Source organism: Aquarana catesbeiana, linkage group LG03 (assembly GCF_042186555.1).
Source record: "Aquarana catesbeiana isolate 2022-GZ linkage group LG03, ASM4218655v1, whole genome shotgun sequence".
NCBI classification, from domain to species: domain Eukaryota; kingdom Metazoa; phylum Chordata; class Amphibia; order Anura; family Ranidae; genus Aquarana; species Aquarana catesbeiana.
Genome location: NC_133326.1, coordinates 190683785 through 190703616, shown reverse-complemented (window position 1 = coordinate 190703616; position 19832 = coordinate 190683785). Strand labels below are relative to the sequence as shown.

The 19832-nt window shown below is 42.3% G+C and overlaps 1 protein-coding gene across 3 annotated transcripts in view; it reads right to left on the bottom strand.

The window, feature by feature from the left end:
* LOC141131876 (pendrin-like) overlaps positions 1-19832 on the bottom strand; it is a 148406-nt gene that overhangs the window by 69152 nt on the left and 59422 nt on the right. For all 3 annotated transcript variants that reach the window (XM_073619663.1, XM_073619664.1, XM_073619665.1), the window contains exons 3-5: positions 18897-19036; positions 10801-10911; positions 9960-10138 (exon numbers count right to left, since the gene is read on the bottom strand). In XM_073619663.1, coding sequence (XP_073475764.1) covers positions 9960-10138; positions 10801-10911; positions 18897-19036 — 430 coding nt within the window. The remainder of the gene's footprint in view (positions 1-9959; positions 10139-10800; positions 10912-18896; positions 19037-19832) is intronic.

The window sequence follows — 19832 nt, the reverse complement described above, 5'->3', positions numbered from 1 at the left end:
CGGCAGCTAGAACGGTACTGCCCAGACATTGGAAGTCGACGAGCATGCCTTCCCTGGGAGATTGGGCAATTGAAGTGGACCAAATTAATAGTCTGGAACGGATGTTGTCGCGGGAAACGGGTAAGGAGGAACAATTTTCCAAGACCTGGACCTCGTGGTCTATCTTCCGCTATTCCGCTGAATTTATTCCATGGGTTACAGAGGACTCCACCAATGCAACTGTGTGACCAGGGTGGAATGTCTTTCTCTTAATATCTGTATTCCCTTTCTCCCTTGTCCCCTCTATTCCCACCCCTCTTTCTCTCTTTCTCCCCTTATATGTTACAACGCTATACGATTACCTAAATCATTCTCTCTAATCTCATCAGACAAGTAATGTGACACACACTGAGCTTCCCCATCAGAGAAAAAACATTTAGCACAGCAACAATAGCCCTAGCTTGTTTGCAATAGGTGGACGCCACTCAGTGAGTGGATAGTGGTGCTCACCTGCACTCTACTCAGTTTAGACGGTATAGCTACGCAGGCTAAATATCACACCAAATCAATAAAAGCTCACAAATTGCTTAAGACATAAGATGATATGTTACCAATATCGCAATGATATCTATTTCTACTTTTATGTGTTTTTGTATTACATTACTGTATACTGTACACTTTTTCTTTCTCAATAAAATAAGATTGAATTAAAGTATTCGGGTTTGACTTAAAGAAAAGATGGCAACCCTAGTATGGGACCCCCTTTGCAGAGACATTGACACTTTGCTCTGCACGGGCAAATCAACAGTGTCTCTTCTAGGTAAAAATTAGGAAACAGTGAAGCTGTATTACCCAACACAATATCTGAAAACACAGCTATATTACTAAGATTTTATGGACAGAACTCTACTGATTACAGATACTACAAACAAACCATAAAGATATTGCCTGCCTCAATTACCTGTTTAATAGACTTAAAGATTGCCTAGATTAATAATTACCGTATTTATCAGTGTATAACATGCAAAGGCGTATAACACTTTATGAGGGAAGTTTCAGGGAAAAAAAAACTTACATTTTAAAATAAAGAACTTTGAAACAAAATAAGGGTCAGTGCCCATCAATGCAGCCTTATCAGTGCTCATCTGCAGCCTCCCCAGCAGTGTTGCCAACCGCCTGTTAATTTACAGGCAGCCCATAAATTTAAGCACATTTTTGGGATGCCCGTAAATGTCTTTTACAGGCACCGTTGCCAGTAAAAAAGATGGTCGCGAGCCGACAATGCAACCTCACATGCACCGTTCCGAAGCTGATCAGGCTTGGGAAAGTTCGTACACTCTCGGTTGGGCGGCGCATGCGCAACAAAGTAATGGGGGGATAGCAAAAAGGGGGCAGAGGAGGTCATTACTGGAGGGGGGGTGAAGTCATGCAGGAACAGAGAAGGACACTGATGTGCTGCCCTGTGGAGAAGTGAAAGGGGCACAGGAGGAGGACACGCTGATGTGGAGAGGTAATATGAAGGTGGACAGAGGAGAAAGCTACTGTGATGGGGTGAGGAGAACACCACCATGTCCGCAGCCTCTGTCCACCTCCTGTATCATGTCTGCAGCCTATGTCCACCTCCTGTATCGTGTCCGCTGCCTCTGTCCACCTCCTGTATCGTGTCCGCGGCCTCTGTCCCCCTTCTGTATCACGTCCGCGGCCACTGTCCACCGCCTGTATCACGTCCGCAGCCTTTGCCCACCTCCTGTATCATGTCCGCAGCCTCTGTCCACCTCCTGTATCACATCCGCAGCCTTTGTCCACCTCCTGTACCATGTCCGCAGCCTCTGTTCACCTCCTGTATCACGCCCACAGCCTCTGTTCACCTCCTGTATCATGTCCGCAGCCTCTTTCCACCTCCTGTACCATGTCCGCAGCCTCTGTCCACCTCCTGTACCATGTCCACAGCCTCTGACCATCTCTTGTCTTTTATCAAGTCTGTGGTCTCTGAGGGGGAGTCTGGAGAGGAGAGCGCCTCTGAGATGGGGGTTATAGGAGGAGTCAGATGTGTGTGGACTGTGGAGAGGAGACTATAGAATAAAACCAGACCCGCTAAGCTGGAGCCGTCTGACTGAGCCCTGCATGGTGCACCTGAGAGGAGGTCAGTGACAGCGCCGCCAGGCCAGTCTGGGGGGGGGTGCTGATGTTAGGGGCGAGTAAATACAATAATGTAAGGGGCACTTATATAAAGGTTTCCCCCTATATTAGTAACTCCCCCCTCCCTTATCTTAGTGTATTCACTCTGCGGAAGGTGGTCTCTAGTTACCAGAGCCCTCCCCCCTTACATCAGAGTTCCCCCTTAGATCATGATCTGCAGGGTTCCCCATTTACTTTCACTGTTACGGGGAATCCTGGAGACTCTGATGTTAGGGGGAACTTTGTGCTGGCTGGGTTATAGTAAGCTGACCTTCATGTCAATAGAGAAATATGGGTTTTGACTTTTGTTTAACTTAAAGACATTGCTAATAGCACTAGCTATGTGTTTATAGTTTAAATATTGATATTTGCACTGTTTAGCACTGAAAACTGTGATTTTAGGTACCTTTTTGTAGTGTCAGTAAAAAATGTGGCTCCGCCAGTAAATGTCATGATTTTTGTCAGTAAATATATGGTGTGGTTTGTAAATTTTGGCGTCCTGCCAGTAAACTTCACTTCGGGGGAGTTGGCAACACTGCTCACCAGTGCCCATCAATGCAGCCTGATCAGTGCCCATCTGCAGCCTCACCATTGCCCATCATTGCAGCCTGATCTGTGCCCATATGCAGCCTCGCCATTGCCCATCAATGCAGCCTGATCTGTGCCCATATGCAGCCTCACCAGTACCCATCTGCAGCTCACCATTGCCCATCATTGCAGCCTGATCTGTGCCGGATTACACAGAGCCGGGATCTCCTGTGCACCCCGTGGCCGCAGTCACAGGCAGTCCCACCTCCTTGGCCGGTGTCCTATCAAATACTGCCTCCGACTGGTCAATGCAACATCACTCCAGCTAATATGTTGATCAGCTGGCGTGACGTCAACACAGAGCATGCGCAGATCGTTGACGTCATTATCCGATGCTCTGCGCCAAGGTAATTGTCAGATTCTGCCTCGCTGTTTTGGCTGGGTTGAAGGGTGGGTTTTTTGTGTGTTGCAGGGCAGATTCAGTGTGTTGAATGTCGGGTTTTGGCTGTGTCTAAGGGCGGATTGCAACATATACAAAACCCATCCTTCAACACAGCCAAAACCTGCCCCGAAACAGCGAGGCAGAATCTGACAATTACATTCTCTCTCAGCACTTCTGCGCATGTAATGTACTACAGTACTTATGCTGTCTATATAGTACATGTCAAGCTAATCTCACAGTAATTTAGCATGTTAACAGTCACCGAGGTACAAAAAGAATTGTGAAAAACATGTTGCTGTAAAATGTAATTAAAGAGCCTAATATGTCCCTCACTAGTTAAAGGAACTCAGAACCATGATCTCTTATTATTCGCTTTGTTTGTCATTGCTTTAATACATTGTGCTTAAGAGAAAGCTGGAATGACTGAACAAGAGACTTAATGCCACACACACACTGAACATTGACCTAATTTATAAGGTTGTTAGGTACCAATCAGTTTTTGACCTTGGTACTGCATATGTACTGTACGGTGTCCAGAGATTGTTGCTTGCACACTTGATGAGGATAACTTCTACATGTAGTCTTAAATCTTTCATGAGGTCACTGAAACCTAGATACCCAGACCAATTTTTAGCAGTGTTAGTATAAGGCTACTTTCACACTGGAGCGGGCGGGCGTCGGCGGTAAAGTGGCGCTATTTTTAGCTGCGCTTTACCGTCGTTTTAGCGCTGCTGTTCGGCCGCTTTTAACCCCCCGCTAGCGGCCTGGAAAAGGGTTAAAACCGCAGCGGCGCTTTGCCGGGGTTTGGTGGCGCTGCCCCATGGGTGTATTCACCGCTCCTACAGCGCTGCAAAGATGATGCTTGCAGGACTTTTTTTACCGTCCTGCAAGCACACCGCTCTAGTGTGAAAGCACTCAGGCTTTCACACTGGAGAGACAGGAGAGGCTCTTTACAGGCGCTATGCAGAGGCTATTTTTAGCAATGTAGTGCCTGTAAAGTGCCTCAGTGTGAAAGCAGTCTAAGTCAGTTAAATCTATGACTAATCTGCCTAAATGGTTTTTACATTGTCATTTTAAGAACATACAGTATAAGGCTTTATTTTGTACACTGTATTAATAAATACTCGGCCTATGTTTTTAATTAGGCCTCATGCACACTGAGCGCTTAGCCCTTGTGCATGAGATCCCAGCGTTTTCGTACAGGTGGAAGGCACAGTTGCACCATCCAGCCCTTCTAGCAGCAGCCTGCAAAACTCTACGAGAGGCTGAAAACTGCTGTAGTGGGATGGTGCACCAAATAGTACTAATATTTAGGGCAGTATGCAACCAGGGATAAATGGCCAGAAAGCGGGCATTCACCGACTCTCCTAAATGTTAGTGCCACTTGTTGCACTGTCCAGCCCCATCCAGACACAGCAACTTTCAGCCTCTCATAGAGTTTTACAGGCAGCCAGTACAGGGTTCAATAATTTACCTGTGGCTTCCGCTTTCACAAAAACACCAGAATCTCATGCACAGCGACTAAACACTCAGTGAGCATGAGGCCTTATAAGTTGACAAATAGACTTGCGTTTCTCATTTGTTAGTGTGAGACTGTCAGTGACAGTCTTGGTACTAAGAGCTTGCACAGCTGACCTTAGTTGCGATTCCCTCAGCACAAGATATCATGCTGAGGAAGGCTATTTTTCAGATTGTGAGTGGGAATCAGTTAAGCCCATCTACCCACTTTGAGAAAAGAACTGGGAAAGCTAATTCAGCTGTGGACGTTGTGTGCTCCTGAAAAGCTGATCCAATCAAGCCTCATTATGCTACTGCTGTGGTTATACAGTGCATCCGGAAAGTATTCACAGCGCTTCACTTTTTCCACATTTTTAAGTTACAGCCTTATTCCAAAATGGATTAAATTCATTATTTTCCTCAAAATTCTACAAATACCCCATAATGACAACATGAAAAAAAGTTTGTTTGAAATCTTTGCAAATTTATTAAAAATAAAAAATGGGGGCCGTGGCTTAGCGCATTGCGGGATAGGATGTGTCCTCTCTGAGCTCCCTCTCTGGCCACTCTGAATCGCTGCTCTACCGACATCCAGACCCACTTCTTCACTCAACAATGGGCAGGCGCAGCAGCAGTGCTGGGCCCTGACCCAGTGGGGAACAGAAGACACGTGAGATCGGCTGGTTCTTCCAGAGAAACATCCCGGAAACCAGGGGCTCTCCGGGCCTCCAAGATGGCGCCGGCCTCCTTTCAGCAGGCATGCAGGCTGCATCACAGGTGCACACTAGACAGCACCCACGTTCTCCCCAGGACTCGGAGCATGGCTCCACGCAGCCCAGGAGCCCCTCTCCCATATCCCAAAGCTCAAGAGAGGGATGGGACTTAGAGTCCTAAATAAAGGCATTGCCGACCAGACAGGACATAGAAGGCTATATTAACAGGCTGGAAAGGTCCTATAAAAACAGGAACTAACTGACCTCCGCAGGGATCTGGGGCACCGCATGGAGGATATTGAAAGTACAGTGGAGAGCTCAGTCACTAAAATGAATGCACATGAGGCGATCCTTCAGGAGCACACAATATAGATACAGCAATTATTTTATGGCTTAGATCAAGAGAACAGAAGCCATCACAACAATATCCGTATTCAAGGTTTACCTGAATCTGTAGAAACCAAAGACCGGGTGACTGCGGCTAGCGCCATATTTAAATCAACTTCTGGATCAACCTAAAGACTCCCCAATAGAAATAGACTGAATCCACAGGTCCCTGGACCCTGTAGCCTTAACCCAGCATTTCCAAGGGATGTGATTTGCAGAATCCATTTCTTTAAAATCAAAGCTGACATCATGCAAGCAGCAGGGTCACAGGATTCCATTCTCTTCAATGAGACCCCAGTCATGCTGCTAGCTGACCTATCCAAACAGACTCTAGCAACGCGAAAAGCTCTTAAGCCCCTTACAGACGCCCTGCAAGCCAAAAGAATCAAATACAGATGAGGTTTCCCGTTTCAACTTCTTACAACATCAAGTCTGCTACCTTTCGCACACTTGGTGATCTGGTCAGTTTCTTAGGAACATTTGAACTACCCCAAATTAGCATCCCAGATTGGCCTCTTAAGACTGCAGCACCTGGCCTACCCCTGACTTTGGATGGGAAACTCAAGCTAAGAAAAAATGCTCTTGCTCTAATGCATCCAAATCCCCTGCTGGATGAATTCTCCATGCTTCCCACCTGAAGATGGTGTCCTTTTTCTAATAGCCCTAGGAGGGACCAGAGACTCCTGTTTGGTTTTAACCTAGTTCTTATTGGGTCCGTTGAGCCCTGCTTTTTCCTGGGCAGCTGATGTGTTCTGCCTTTTTTCATATCAACGGCATAGCAATGTTCTTTTATTGTACTGTTACTGTCATGTTCTAATATATGCTGTTGGTATTGAGCTTCTCTGCGCTGTGCGCGAGTGAATCCTCGGGAAATGTATCCCCTTATCAGGGTCTTTAGAATTTTGGTATCATTTGATATCTCCTGCTCCTAGAGACTCCCTCCACACTACAAGTTACAGCAAGTATTTGCTATAGTACATTTTTTGCATAGGTCGAGGCGGGTAGCCCTGTGTGTGTGTGTTTCCCACGTTCCCCACTTTAGGGTTTGCAGAGCCTTTACTGACTTAGAGGTTTGCACAGCCAATTTTATACTGACCACTGCAATTCCACCGCATGGTCACTAGAGGGTGTAGTTCTCCCTCCTATACGAGTACAGTTTTCATCAGCTCACTAATGAGTCACATTGTAATACCCTCAATGACTTGCTCACACCACGATATACGTTTGCCTGGAATTTTGGTTTATGCTGCTATTGTGGGAGGGTTTTGTTTTTCTTATAGGTAACTGCAGGATGGATTTCCTTATAACTGATGTGGACTATGCTTGGAAGTTGTTGCAGCTCTGATTATTGACATAAAATCGATCTGCCTGTTGAGTACAATATTGAAAGGAAATACGGAACACTGTATCTATCTTTCTTCCCCCCCTTCCCCCTTACCTTTTACCCTCCCACTCTCTTTCTTACACTTTGTTTCTACGCACACTAGAGCTCACTCCACCTAAACTTAGCCACCTGTTAAGTTTTTGTGGTATTTTACAGCTGGTAAAGATGTTTAGGTTATATATTTAAGATAATGTTGATCTCTGGTATTTGTTTACTGCAATCCCCCCTTCCTTTTCTTCTCTTTTGTACCCTACACTGCTCTTTCTGCAAAAATACTTGAATAAAACATATTCAACCTAAAAATAAAAAATGAAAAAATTACATGTACATAAAAGGCTGTCAAGCCTTTGCCATGACACTCAAAATTGAGCTCAGGTGCATCCTGTTTCCACTGATCATCCTTGATATGTTTTTACAACTTGATTGGAGTCCACCTGTGGTAAATTCAGTTGATTGGACATAATTTGGAAAGGCACACACCTGTCTATATAAGATTCTACAGTTAACAGTGCATGCCAGAGTACAAACCAAGCCATGAAGTCCAAGGAATTGTTTGTAGACCTCCAGGACAGGATTATATTGAGGCACAGATCTGGGGAAATGTACAGAACAATTTCTGCAGCATTGAAGGTCCCAATGAGCAAAGTGGCCTCCATCAAATGGAAGAAGTTTGGAACCACAAGGACTCTTCCTTGAGCAGGCTGCCCGGCCAAACTGAGTAATCGGAGAAGGGTCTTAGTCAGGGAGGTGACCAAGAACCAGATGGTCACTCTGACAGAACTCCAGCATTTCTCTGTGGAGAGAGGAGAACTTTCCAGAAGAACAACCATCTCTGTACTCCACCAATCAGGCCTGTAGGGTAGAGTGGCCAGATGGAAGCCAAGCCTCAGAAAAGGCACATGACATCCCGCCTGGAGTTTGCCAAAAGGCACCTGAAGAACTCTCAGGCCACGAGAAACAAAATTCTCTGGTCTGATGAAACAAAGATTGAGCTCTTTGGCCTGAATGGTAAGTGTCATGTCTGTAGGAAACCAAGCACCTCTCATCACCTGGCCAATACCATCCCTACAGTGAAGCATGGCGGTGGCAGCATTATGCTGTGGGGATGTTTTTAAGCGGCAGGAACAGGGAGACTAGTCAGGATTAAGGGAAAGATGAATGCAGAAATGTACAGAGATATCCTTGATGAAAACCTGCTCCAGAGCGCTCTGGACCTCAGACTGGGGTGAAAGTTCATCTTCCATCAGGACAATGACCCTAAGCACACAGCCAAGATAACAAAGGAGTGGCTATGTTACAACTCTGCGAATGTCCTTGAGTGACCCAGCCAGAGCCCTGACTTTAACCCAATTGAACATCTCTGGAGAGATCTGAAAATGGCTGTGCACCGACGCTCCCCATCCAACCTGATGGAGCTTGAAAGGTCCTGCAAAGAAGAATGGGAGAAACTGTCCAAAAATAGGTGTGCCAAGCTTGTAGCATCATATTCAAAAAGACTCGAGGCTGTAATTGGTGCCAAAGGTTCTTCAACAAAGTATTGAGCAAAGGCTGTGAATACTTATATATATGGGATTATTTTCGGTTTTTATCTTTAATAAATTTGCAAAGATTTCAAACAAACTTTTTCACATTGTCATTATAGGGTATTGTTTGTAGAATTTTGAGGAAAATAATGAATTTAATCCATTTTGGAATAAGGCTGTAACATAACAAAATGTATTAAAAGTGAAGCAATGTGAATACTTTCCGGATGCACTGTATTTTATGTATGAAAAATATACCTGAACTGGAGGTCTCTAAATCAGCCTTTTCAACCAGGGTGCCCAAGCACCCTGGGGCACCTCGAGGTTTCTTCAGAAGTGCCTTGGCAAAATGCCTAAAAATTGTATACAAACCAGCGTGTGGGTGAAGGCTGCCTTTTAATTACACTACATCACAGGTTTTCATTGTGCACCATTACAACCTTCTAGCTGCTGGCATTCTAATGACCAATGGCGTCATCAGTTGATAAGGAGGGTGTCAATCGCCTGCATAGCATCCTTGTCTGACCCTCCCCAGCCTTTCTCCATCAGTGTTGGGGTCACATTAGCTGAGTGATAGAGAAAAACTGAGGGAGAAGAGAAACTTTGGAATACTAGTCAGTACCATTTAGCAAAAGTGTATTTGCTTTGGAAGAATAAATCACCTCAAACGTTGGGTGTCCTACTTGTGGATGTTGATGCAATATATAAAACTATTAGAATAGATTTCACATTTTAGAATGAGATGTCTCGAGGCTGTCCATAATTTTTAAAGGGTGCCTCAAGATTGTCCATAATTTTTCAAGGGTGCCTTGACTGAAAAAAGGTTGAAAAACATTGCTCTAAATATTTATTGGGAAAAAGAGGGAGACACCATGTGCTGGAGGTCTTGCAAGAGCAAAGGCTTTGTTTTTTTCTGTAACTATCTATTTTTTAAAAAACAAACTACCAGATGAAGGTTATTAAAGGTTAAGGATAAAGGTTTTTAAAAAGGCTAAGGTTAAAAGTTTTTAAAAGGTTATGGTTAAAAAGGGTTTTAAGAAGTTATTTGGTAAATTGATGCATACCAAAACTTAGAAATTTGGTCTGGTCACAAAGGTTTTGTTTACCCCATGACTTGTAAGGGGTAATGCTGTAAACGTAACACAACTGATTGACATAGATTACAATTTTAACTGCTGTGTGGGATTTCGCTGTAAATACAAAAGTTCCTATAGTTGAAGCTGTCTACCCCAAGACACAGTGGAAGCACGGCTGCTATTATCACACTACCTAAAAACAGAGCACAGGAAATACCTGTTCTATAGTATAAGAAATACGATGTGCTTTACCTGGATGATTCCAATCAAGAAGCTCAGTGTACTTGAAATGACAACTCTTGCAGCATCTCGAGCTTCAAAATCTATCATTGTTCCATTTGAGTCCGTGGAATTAGTAATTATATATTTTTCATCTGGAGCCATGGCCAGCACGACTTGTCCCACCATCAAACAGATAACTGGAAATGGTCCTAATGGGAAAGAATGAGTGCCCATAATGAATAACCCATCAAAGTAGATCCCTAACCAAATAACATATAATTTGATAAAGCACTGTGTAACATCATCTCATTCTAGCATTAGTCTGGATAGGTTTCCTTATAGTCACAAAGGAGGAACATGTCTGTGAAACGTGTGGCCGCATGGCCACCTATAGTCTCATAGAAGAAGTACAGTTGAGAGACATTTGTCATCCCATAAAAGATAAAGCCTGAACAAGCACCTTCATGGTAAGAGCAACAGGTATTATTTTAATGAAATCACAGATTTAAAAACAACTTTAGAAATTACATCAACATGGTAAAGCTAATAAAAGATTTTAGTGATTATGTTTGGATCTACTTTAAATAGTTGATATAGATACTTTAGATTCTGCAGTGGTAGAACATTAATAATTGTGGGCACTGTACTGAATTGAAACATCATTAAGCTGGCCGGCTGATATAAAAGGAAGTGCTTTATGCATTTCCAGTAAAGACCAATATGATTCTAGCTGTAATTTTGGAACTGGCAAGGATATTTCAGTAAGAATCAGACTGGCTGCTTTGGGCAACACAGAGACCTTTTCTTTCCCATAGTCTTTATACACAAGAAATCACTAGAACTGAAGAGTGCTGTTGGCTATGTTACCTACCAACTGCGATGTGCCGGGATGTTCCCAAGAAAAAGTAAGTAAGGATGGGGAAGAATGAAGAATAAAGGCCATATCCGACAGGCACCTCAGTAAGTAATGCAAAAGCCAGACCTGCAATCAGACAAAATATATCATAATTTTAGTTGTCATAGATTCCTGCTAGTGTCCAATCCATCCTGCTGGATAAGACAAACCTCTACAGTATTAGAAGCATTAAAGGAAACATGTTATAAAAAGAAATGTGCCTGCTGCCATCATTGTGCACCTAAAAAATACTAGTGACCTGGCCGTCTTGCAGATCTTGAATTAGTGACTACATAGCTGCTGAGAGTGGTGGGGGGCGATGTGGTGACCATATAACTGCTGAGAGTGTTGAGGGTGCAGGGTTGATGTGGTGATTATATGGCTGCCGATATGGGGGGTGGGAATAAGATTACTATATAAGAGTGGAAGTGGTTATGTGGTGGCTTTATGCCTGCTGAGAGTGGGGTGGGTGGGGGGGTAGCAATGACTACATGGCTGCTGAGGGGGGGGGTGATTTAGTGACTATATGGCTGCTGAGAGTGGAGGGGTGATGTAGTGACCATATGACTACTGAGAGTGTTGGGGTGGGGTGATGTGGTGATTATATGGCTGCTGAGGGTGAGGGGGAGGGGTGATGCGGTGTCTCTATGCCTGCTGAGAGTGGGGGGGGGGGGGCGATATAGTCACTATATGACTGCTGAGGGTGGAGGGGTATATCACACCACTTCCTCAAACTCAAAAAAAAACCATTGCACAGAGCAGATAAGTATATTATGTTAGTTATTTTTAAAAAAATTAAATGCCTTTATTATTACTTGAATGCTGTTGCCAAACTGATCCACCTTACCAAGCTTTCAGTGTCTGCTCCCCCCCCCCGCTAATTCCTCCTCTGGCTTCCGCTCTCCCAATTAATTCAAGTCAATTCAACACCTTACAAAGCCATCCACAACTCGGCCCCCAGCTACATCACTAACCTAGTCTCAAAATACCAACCAAATTGTTCTCTTCGTTCCTTCCAAGGCCTCTTGCTCGCTAGTTCCATTGTCACCTCCTCCCATGCTCACCTCCAGGACTTCTCCCAAGTCTCTTTGAAACTTCTGGATGTTCTGGAATCCCCTACCCCAATTTGTCCAACTATCTCTAAAGCCTCGTACACACGATCGGATTTTCCGCACACAAAACCTCTTACTTTTGTCCGAAGGTGTGTGCCTGGATTTTGTCTTGCATACACACGACAAAGAATTGTCGGCCAACAAACATGAACGTAGTGACGTACTACGTGGTTTTTCAGCTCTTTAGCGCCACCCTTTGGGCTCCTTCTGCTCATTTTGTGTTAGTAGAAGTCTGGTGAGTGTTCATTTGTGCTTTTCATTTCGCGCTTTTCAGTTTGCGCTTTTCAGTTTGTTTCTGAACGGCCGTTCGTCAACCAGACATGTTGCGGAATCGGAGGAGATAACATTATTTATTATTATATTATTCTTTATTATTTAGTATTGGCCTTGGAGTTATTGCTTTGACACAAACCCAGTCCAGAAACAGGAGGAGGAGGAGTTCTTGGACCAAAAATTGGTTGCTTTATTAATCGTGACCAATGATGTCATATGCCTTTTCTGCAGAAGCTCCAGGAGAATAATCCAGATGATTTTCGGAATTATCTCCGGATGACGGACCCCTGCTTTCACCACATGCATGAGGCTTTTATTTTATTTTTTAGTTGAATTATAATGATTTGATTTGGTATATTTTCTATATTTCTGGTTGCATAGAATGCACCTTTTGGTTAAGTTCTATTGGCAGATAGCATGTCTAATTTTATTTGTTTTCTTTTTTAATGCACAATAAAAAAAAATTGTGGAAAATAATACTTGTGTTTTACTTCAAGTGACAGTTTGGGAGTAGGAAGTTACATTTAAGAAAATACAATGTAAAATTGACAAGGTACACCAACATAGTTGTATCTTTGATCTTAAAAACTACAGAATAATGGTGTTGTGGTAACTTGCACAAATAAAAAAAAAAAAAGGCATAATAATATTCTTCTTGATATCACTAGAAAAAAAAAAAGCCTTTGAAAAATAGTTTTCAATAACTCCATCAGTATTACCAGCAAAGCAGCTTCATTATTATCCCAATAAAGAAGAAGAGAATGTGCGCTGCATTTCGAGATTTCATAATTTGCCACGTCACGAATGTTAATTCTCCATTACGAATGTAGTTTATAAAACTGACCGCTTCTGGCTCGTCCTTGCTTCCGAGCATGCGTGTACTTGGAGTGTGTTGGACTTTTGTCCGATGGACTTTTGTACACACGCTCGGAAAATTCGACAACAGACACTTGTCCGCGGAAAATTTTAAAACCTACTATCCAACATTTGTCTGCGGAAAATCCGACAACAATTGTCCGATGGAGCATACACACGGTCCAATTTACCGCCAACAGCCTGTCATCACACATTTCCCGTCGGAAAATCAGATTGTGTGTACGAGGCTTTAACTCTGTCCACTTTTAGGTGATCCCTGAATACCCTTCTCTTTAGAGAAGCCTATCTTGCTTGCATCTAACAATTGTACTTTTATCTTCTCCATCAGCTCATCCTCCACAATTATTACCTTTTGATGTCACTTGAACCTCCCTTTTAGGTTGTAAGCTCTAATAAGCAGAGTCCTCTGACAGAGTCCTCTGATTTCTCCTGAATTGAATTGTATTGTAGCTGTACTGTCTTCCCTCATGTTGTAAAGTAAACTGTTGGTGCTATATAAATCATGTATAATAATAATAATAATAATAATAATAATAATAAGTTAATGTGTCAAGCTTATTTATGTAAGATTATGCAATCAATGTCTGTTTGCAGCAATCTGGTGTAACTGAGGGCAGCCACAATCTCTATTTGTACATTCTATCTAATCAAAAGGTGAAAGGTGAAAACGTCCTTAGTTGTGAGAAACAGTTATATTTTAAGGATGTATCCTACAAGGCTAAGAGAGTTCAAGGTGCATTGTGAGATTCACTTTGTAGGTATCTGAAAACACAGATAAACAATAAAAATATCATGTAGTGAGACTGATATAAAAAAAAAGTTACAGATAAAATATCATGGCCATGCTGACATATCTTGAAGCCCTTTGAATTCTTCAAACACTTATCATGGTACAAGCATGCAAAAAAGTGATAAGATTCACCCCGATCAATGTAAGAAGTGCACAGAATGTGCAAGACTAGCTTTTTACTTATTTTTGTAGGAATGTTGTAAATATTCTATTTGTATAATTCTGTCAGGGAGCACAATACATCCTATACAACAAAATACTCCATCTTATGTTTGCAGATATGGACATAAGTTAGTTACCTAAAAGGTATATGAGTATACAAAGTTCAAATAGATGGGGATGGCGTCAGGCACTACAGGGTTGATTTACTAAAGGCAAATAGACTGTGCTCTTTGCAAAGTGCAGTTGCTCCAGAGCTTAAACTCTGCTGACTTCCATCATCCAGTCAAGTACAAGCAAAAATGCTGTTTTTTTCATTTTCCTTGCATGTGTTTGGGTATAGTTACATGGTAGGTGAGGTTGAAAAAAAACACAAGTCCATCCTATGTGTGATTATATGTCAGTACTCTTTGCAAAGTGGAGCTTTACCTCATTTACTAAGCTCTGGAGCAACTGCACTTGCAAAGGGCATCTGCACAATCTATTTGCCTTTAGAAAATCAACCCCTAAATGTCACCAGGTAGATGTGTATAGCACAAAACCAAATAGATCTGCAAAGGAACCAATAGGCTAAGAATACAAATCATTCAATGACTATGATCCCAACTTTCAGAATCCATAGTCAGTAAGGCACCTGCAACTACAACAGATAACCTTGGTTCACTAAATACATTTGTTAGGTTGGACATTTTTGGCCAAAATCTTGTTACTCTCTAGAATACATACTTTCTTAACCTTGTGGCACTTTTTAACACCATTTAAAACCTTTTTTTTATTTCTTTCTCTCGGTTATTTTTGTATTTACTATACCATCTCTTGTGTACAATAATTAAGGAGAGAGGTTAAAGTAGAGCTGGACGGGTGATTTTAATCTCAATTCAGTGTTTACACCAAACAATTTCACCAATTACTGACAGCTACACTAGCTCAACCGTACTACTAAAAAAATCGCTAGCAACAGGTCGCGCTATATGGAGTAAGCTACAAAATCTGCTGGTCTCTTATAAAACTGTATAAAAATATTTTTTAAAGAAACTGAACCTCCATACACCCACACAGCTAGGATGCATGGGCAGCACAGTGACTAAGTGGTTAGCACTTCCACCTAGCAGCACTAGGATCATCGGTTCCAATCCCAACCACGGGACTACCTGCTTGGAGTTTGCATGTTGTGCCTGTGTGGGTTTCTTCTGGGTACTCCGGTTTCCCCCCACACTCCAAAAGAAATGCTGGTAGGTAAATTGGGCCTAGTATGTGTATGGATGTGAGTTAGGGATCCCAGACTGAAAGCTCCTGAGGTGAATGTACAATAGCTGTTAAACGCTGTGTAAATTGTTGTCACTGTATAAGTACCTGTAATAAATGCATGTACATAAACATCTACTATGCAGCATTTTATATTCTGTCTCCCACACACCAGAGGTAGAAAAAAATATTTGGGGCCAGCCATTATTTAGTTTTAACTCAAAACTGATGAGCTGTAATTGTCTTTAAAACATTCCTAAATTAACAATTGTTGGTATCATAGTTTTTCACAGAATCTCAAGAACATTTGAATTTGAGGCGAGATATCTTTGATATTTATTAACCCAGTAGTCTCATCTTTTTAAAAATGTTGAACATTTGAAAAATATATTGTTTTTGTGTGCACTAAAAAAATGCAGTGTATTTTAATTGAAAATAATTTATGACACATTACAATAATGACAATGACATTACACATGACCATTATTTTTTGAGACACTTATGCAAATATTGTGTGATATTCCATTCTGCTTAAAGAAATAAACAAGTAAAAATGTGTCCTTCCTTAAACAGGAAGAATACGGAAGTGAACATCGGTGCAATAACAGAAAGGGAAGAGGTGTGCAATGGTGCAGTGGGAAATGAATGTTGGTTGAGTGGTAGGGAGTAAGGAAGTGAGGGGTTGATTTACTAAAATTGGAGCATGCAAAATCTGGCGCAGCTCTTCACAGAAACCAATCAGCTTCCAGGTTTTATCGTCAAAGCTTAATTGAACAAGCCAAAAGGAAGAAGCTGATTGGCTACCATGCATGGCTGCACCAGATTTTGCACTCTTCAGTTGTAGCAAATCAACCCCTGTATGTCATAAGTGTGAGTCAATGCAGTGAAGACAAGTGAAGTAGTGCGCACCAGTGCAGTGGCAGACAGTGAGGAGGTGTGCGATGGCAGAGAGAGAAGTGTGTTTGGGTGCAGTGGTGGGGAATGAAGAAATGTGCATCTGTGCAGTGGTGGAGAGTGAAGAAATTAATTTCAGTCCAGTTGTGAAGATCAGGGTAGTGTGTGTTGGTTTGGTGACGACAGAGAGTACGGAAGTGCATGTGTCTGTGCAGTGATAGCAAGAGAAGAGGTGCGTGTCTGTGTAGTGTGTTTGTTCCTCTTTTAATATTAGGATGCTTACCTGTCCAGGGATCCCACGATGTCAGCACCTCAGCAGATTTTTCAATCGGCTCTCGGGTGCTGCCGCCGCCATTCCTTGTAAGGGAAGCTGGCAGTGAAGCCTTGCTGCTTCACAGCCGGTTCTGTACTGCGCATGCACAAAGCGCACAGCGCTTTGTGAATGGCCCAGCAGCAGGGAAGGAGGAGGGGGGGCGAACTTCTGGGGGACCTTGGTGAGGTCGTCCCCAGAAATGGGGACGGGTACCTGACAAAAACAGGTACCCACCCCCCCCTCAAGGTGTCAAATGTGGCAGCGGAGGGGGGGGGGGAGAAAACAAGCAGAGCTTCCCCTTTTGAGTGGAGCTCCGCTTTAATATTCAAAGATTAAAGCGTAACTCCACTTTTGTTGAGAAAAAAACATTTCCCCCTGGATGAAATGTGTGCATTGAAAAGATTATAACAAACTTTGGTGCAGATTCCTACTGTACCTTTTGTTATTCTGAAAAAAAAAAATCACTGTTTGTTCCTCTGTGCCCATGTGCTTAGTGGGTCTAATGGAAGTGGTTTCATTATTATCAATCAGCTGTGCAGCTGCAGGGCACTAATGGGGAAAGCTGCTGGGCCTGCATCCCTTTAGACGTGTTCCTATTGGGAGTATCTCACCAAAAATGACATTTTTGGTGCAGGGGATGCCTGAAATCTGACTTGTATCTTAGGCAGACTTCTGTGAAAATTAGTGAGCCAATCACAAAAGCAGGAAATTATGTCTCTAGGGGACATTCTGTATACATTCTATGTACAGAACAACTCGAGGTAGCCATATTGCATTGCATTTTCAGAAAATTACAGCGGCTGCAGATTGAAAAGGAAAGGTGATTTTTAGTAACATTCAATTACAAAATGACTTGTGTTGCAATTGTATACACTATATTATTTTTTCTTGATTTGCTATTTTTTTCCACGAAAGTGGAGTTACCCTTTAACTAAACAAGCAGAAGCTAGAATCTGAGGCTACTATACACAGCTCCTCCACATTCTGTCTGCTCCCGTTTTAGTAAATTCCCCCTAGGGCTGGCTGTGAAAGTAGTATACTGGACATGCTAAAGCAGTTTACAAAGGTCCTCAAAGAAAGGTAAAAGTGTAAATTAAGGTCTACAAGTTTTGAAAATTCAAAATGCTCTGAATTGAAGGTAAATATTGCAGCCAAAGTTGTTTTTATGTTTTATCTTTTAGCCTAGGTTTACACATATGTGGTGCAGGAAACAATACAATCCCTGCACTTTTCAGACACTGCATAGCAATTGCACTGTGTTTGCGATCCGCTGCAAGTGTTCATGCAAAGTTAAGGACACCCCAAACGCATCGCAAACACAGTGAGGTTTGCCTGCACCGAATCGCATGCTACAACCCAACCATGCGTTCCAGTTGAGCTGCGGCTCCAAAAAAGGTGCCTTCACTTCTTTGGTGCGATTTAAGCCCATTCAAGCTTAATAGGCTCAAATCACACTGCAATGTATACGGGTTATAGTGTGAACCGGGGCTTAATGAGCTATTCGTTTTCATCTTCTTTCTTGAGTTCTGCTTTAACTGAACTGAATTTCAAACTGAATAGCGCCACATTTTGGGTTCCTTCTGCTAATTTCGTGTTAGTAGAAGTTTGGTGAATGTCGATTTGTGCTTTTCAGTTAGTTTCTGAACGGCCGTTCGTCAACCAGCCATGTTGTGGAATCAGAGGAGATAACGTGTTATTTATTATTGGCCTTGGACTTATTGCTTTGACATTATTTTTTTGGTTGAATAATGATTTGATTTGGTATATTTTCTATATTTCTGGTTGCATAGAATGCACCTTTTGGTTAAGTTCTATTGGCAGATAACATGTCTAATTTTATTTGTTTTCTTTTTTTAATGCACAATAAAAAAAATGTGGAGAATAATACTTGGCTATGTGTTTTATATGTTGGGAGTAGGCAGTTACATTTAAAAAAATACAATGTCAAAAGGACACCAACATAGTTGTATCTTTGATCTTATAAACTACAGGATAATGGTGCTGTGATAACTTGCCCAAATTAAAAAAAAACATAATATTATTCTTGATATCACTAGAAAAAAAAGCCTTTGAAAATTTGTTTGCAATAACTCCACCAGTATCACCAGCAAAGCAGCTTCATTATTATCCCAATAAAGAAGAAGAGAATTGTGCGCTGCATTTCGAGATTTCAAAATTTGCCACGTCACGAATGTTAATTCTCCATTACAAACACTAGTTTACAAGACCGACCGCTTCTGCTTCTGAGCATGCGTGTTTGTACTTTGGACTTTTGTCCGATGGAGCGTACACACAGTTGGACTTTCAGCCAACCAGCTCACATCCAACATTTGTTCCAGGAAAATCGGATCGTGTGTACGCCGCATAAATGTTTCACAATGAACAAAACTTGTATGAGGAAAAAGCTTACCTTGTAAAGTGGCAACGAGTCCTGTGCAAAGTCCTGAGACAAGGTCATGTACAAACCATTCTTTCCATCGGTACTTGGGCAGCCAGTTAAGGACAGGGAAAAATTTCTTAAGTTTATGGCGAGCTGTGACAGGTGTGCAACTGTATATCAAACAACAAGACTTTAGTCATAACAATCACACAATTCATATTTCTTTAATACTTTAAATGCAGCAAAAAAAAAAAAAAGTATACAATTAAATGGGTAAAAAACAAAAAAATAGAGTATTATACAGAACACCCAGTGGCTGTTTGTTCTCTTACACTGTGTGTAAATGAGAATTAATCCAAAGAAAATAACTATGCTTTTCAAAATTTGTAGGAGTATTAATACAGGTGCATGACAAGATACAGTATATTGTCAAAAGTATTGGGACGCCTGCATTTACACTCATGTGAACTTTAATGGCATCCCAGTCTTAGTCTTAGAGTTCAATATTGAGTTGGCCCACCCTTTGCAGCTATAACAGCTTCAACTCTTCTGGGAAGGCTGTCCACAAGGTTTAGGAGTGTGTCTATGGGAAAGTTTGACCATTCTTCCAGAAGTGCATTTGTGAGGTTAGGCGCTGATGTTGGACGAGAAGGCCTGGCTCTGCTCTAATTCATCCCAAAGGTGTTCTGTCAGGTTGAGGTCAGGACTCTGTGCAGGCTAGTCAAGTTCCTCCACCCCAACTCACTCATCCATGTCTTTATGGACCTTGCTTTGTGCACTGGTGCGCAGTCATGTTGGAACAGGAAGGGGCCATCCCCAAACTGTTCCCACAAAGTTGGGAGCATGAAATTGTCCAAAATGTCTTTGTATGCTGACGCCTTAAGAGTTCCCTTCACTGGAACTAAGGGGCCAAGCCCAACCCCTGAAAAACAACCCCGCATCATAATCCCCCCTCCACCAAATGAT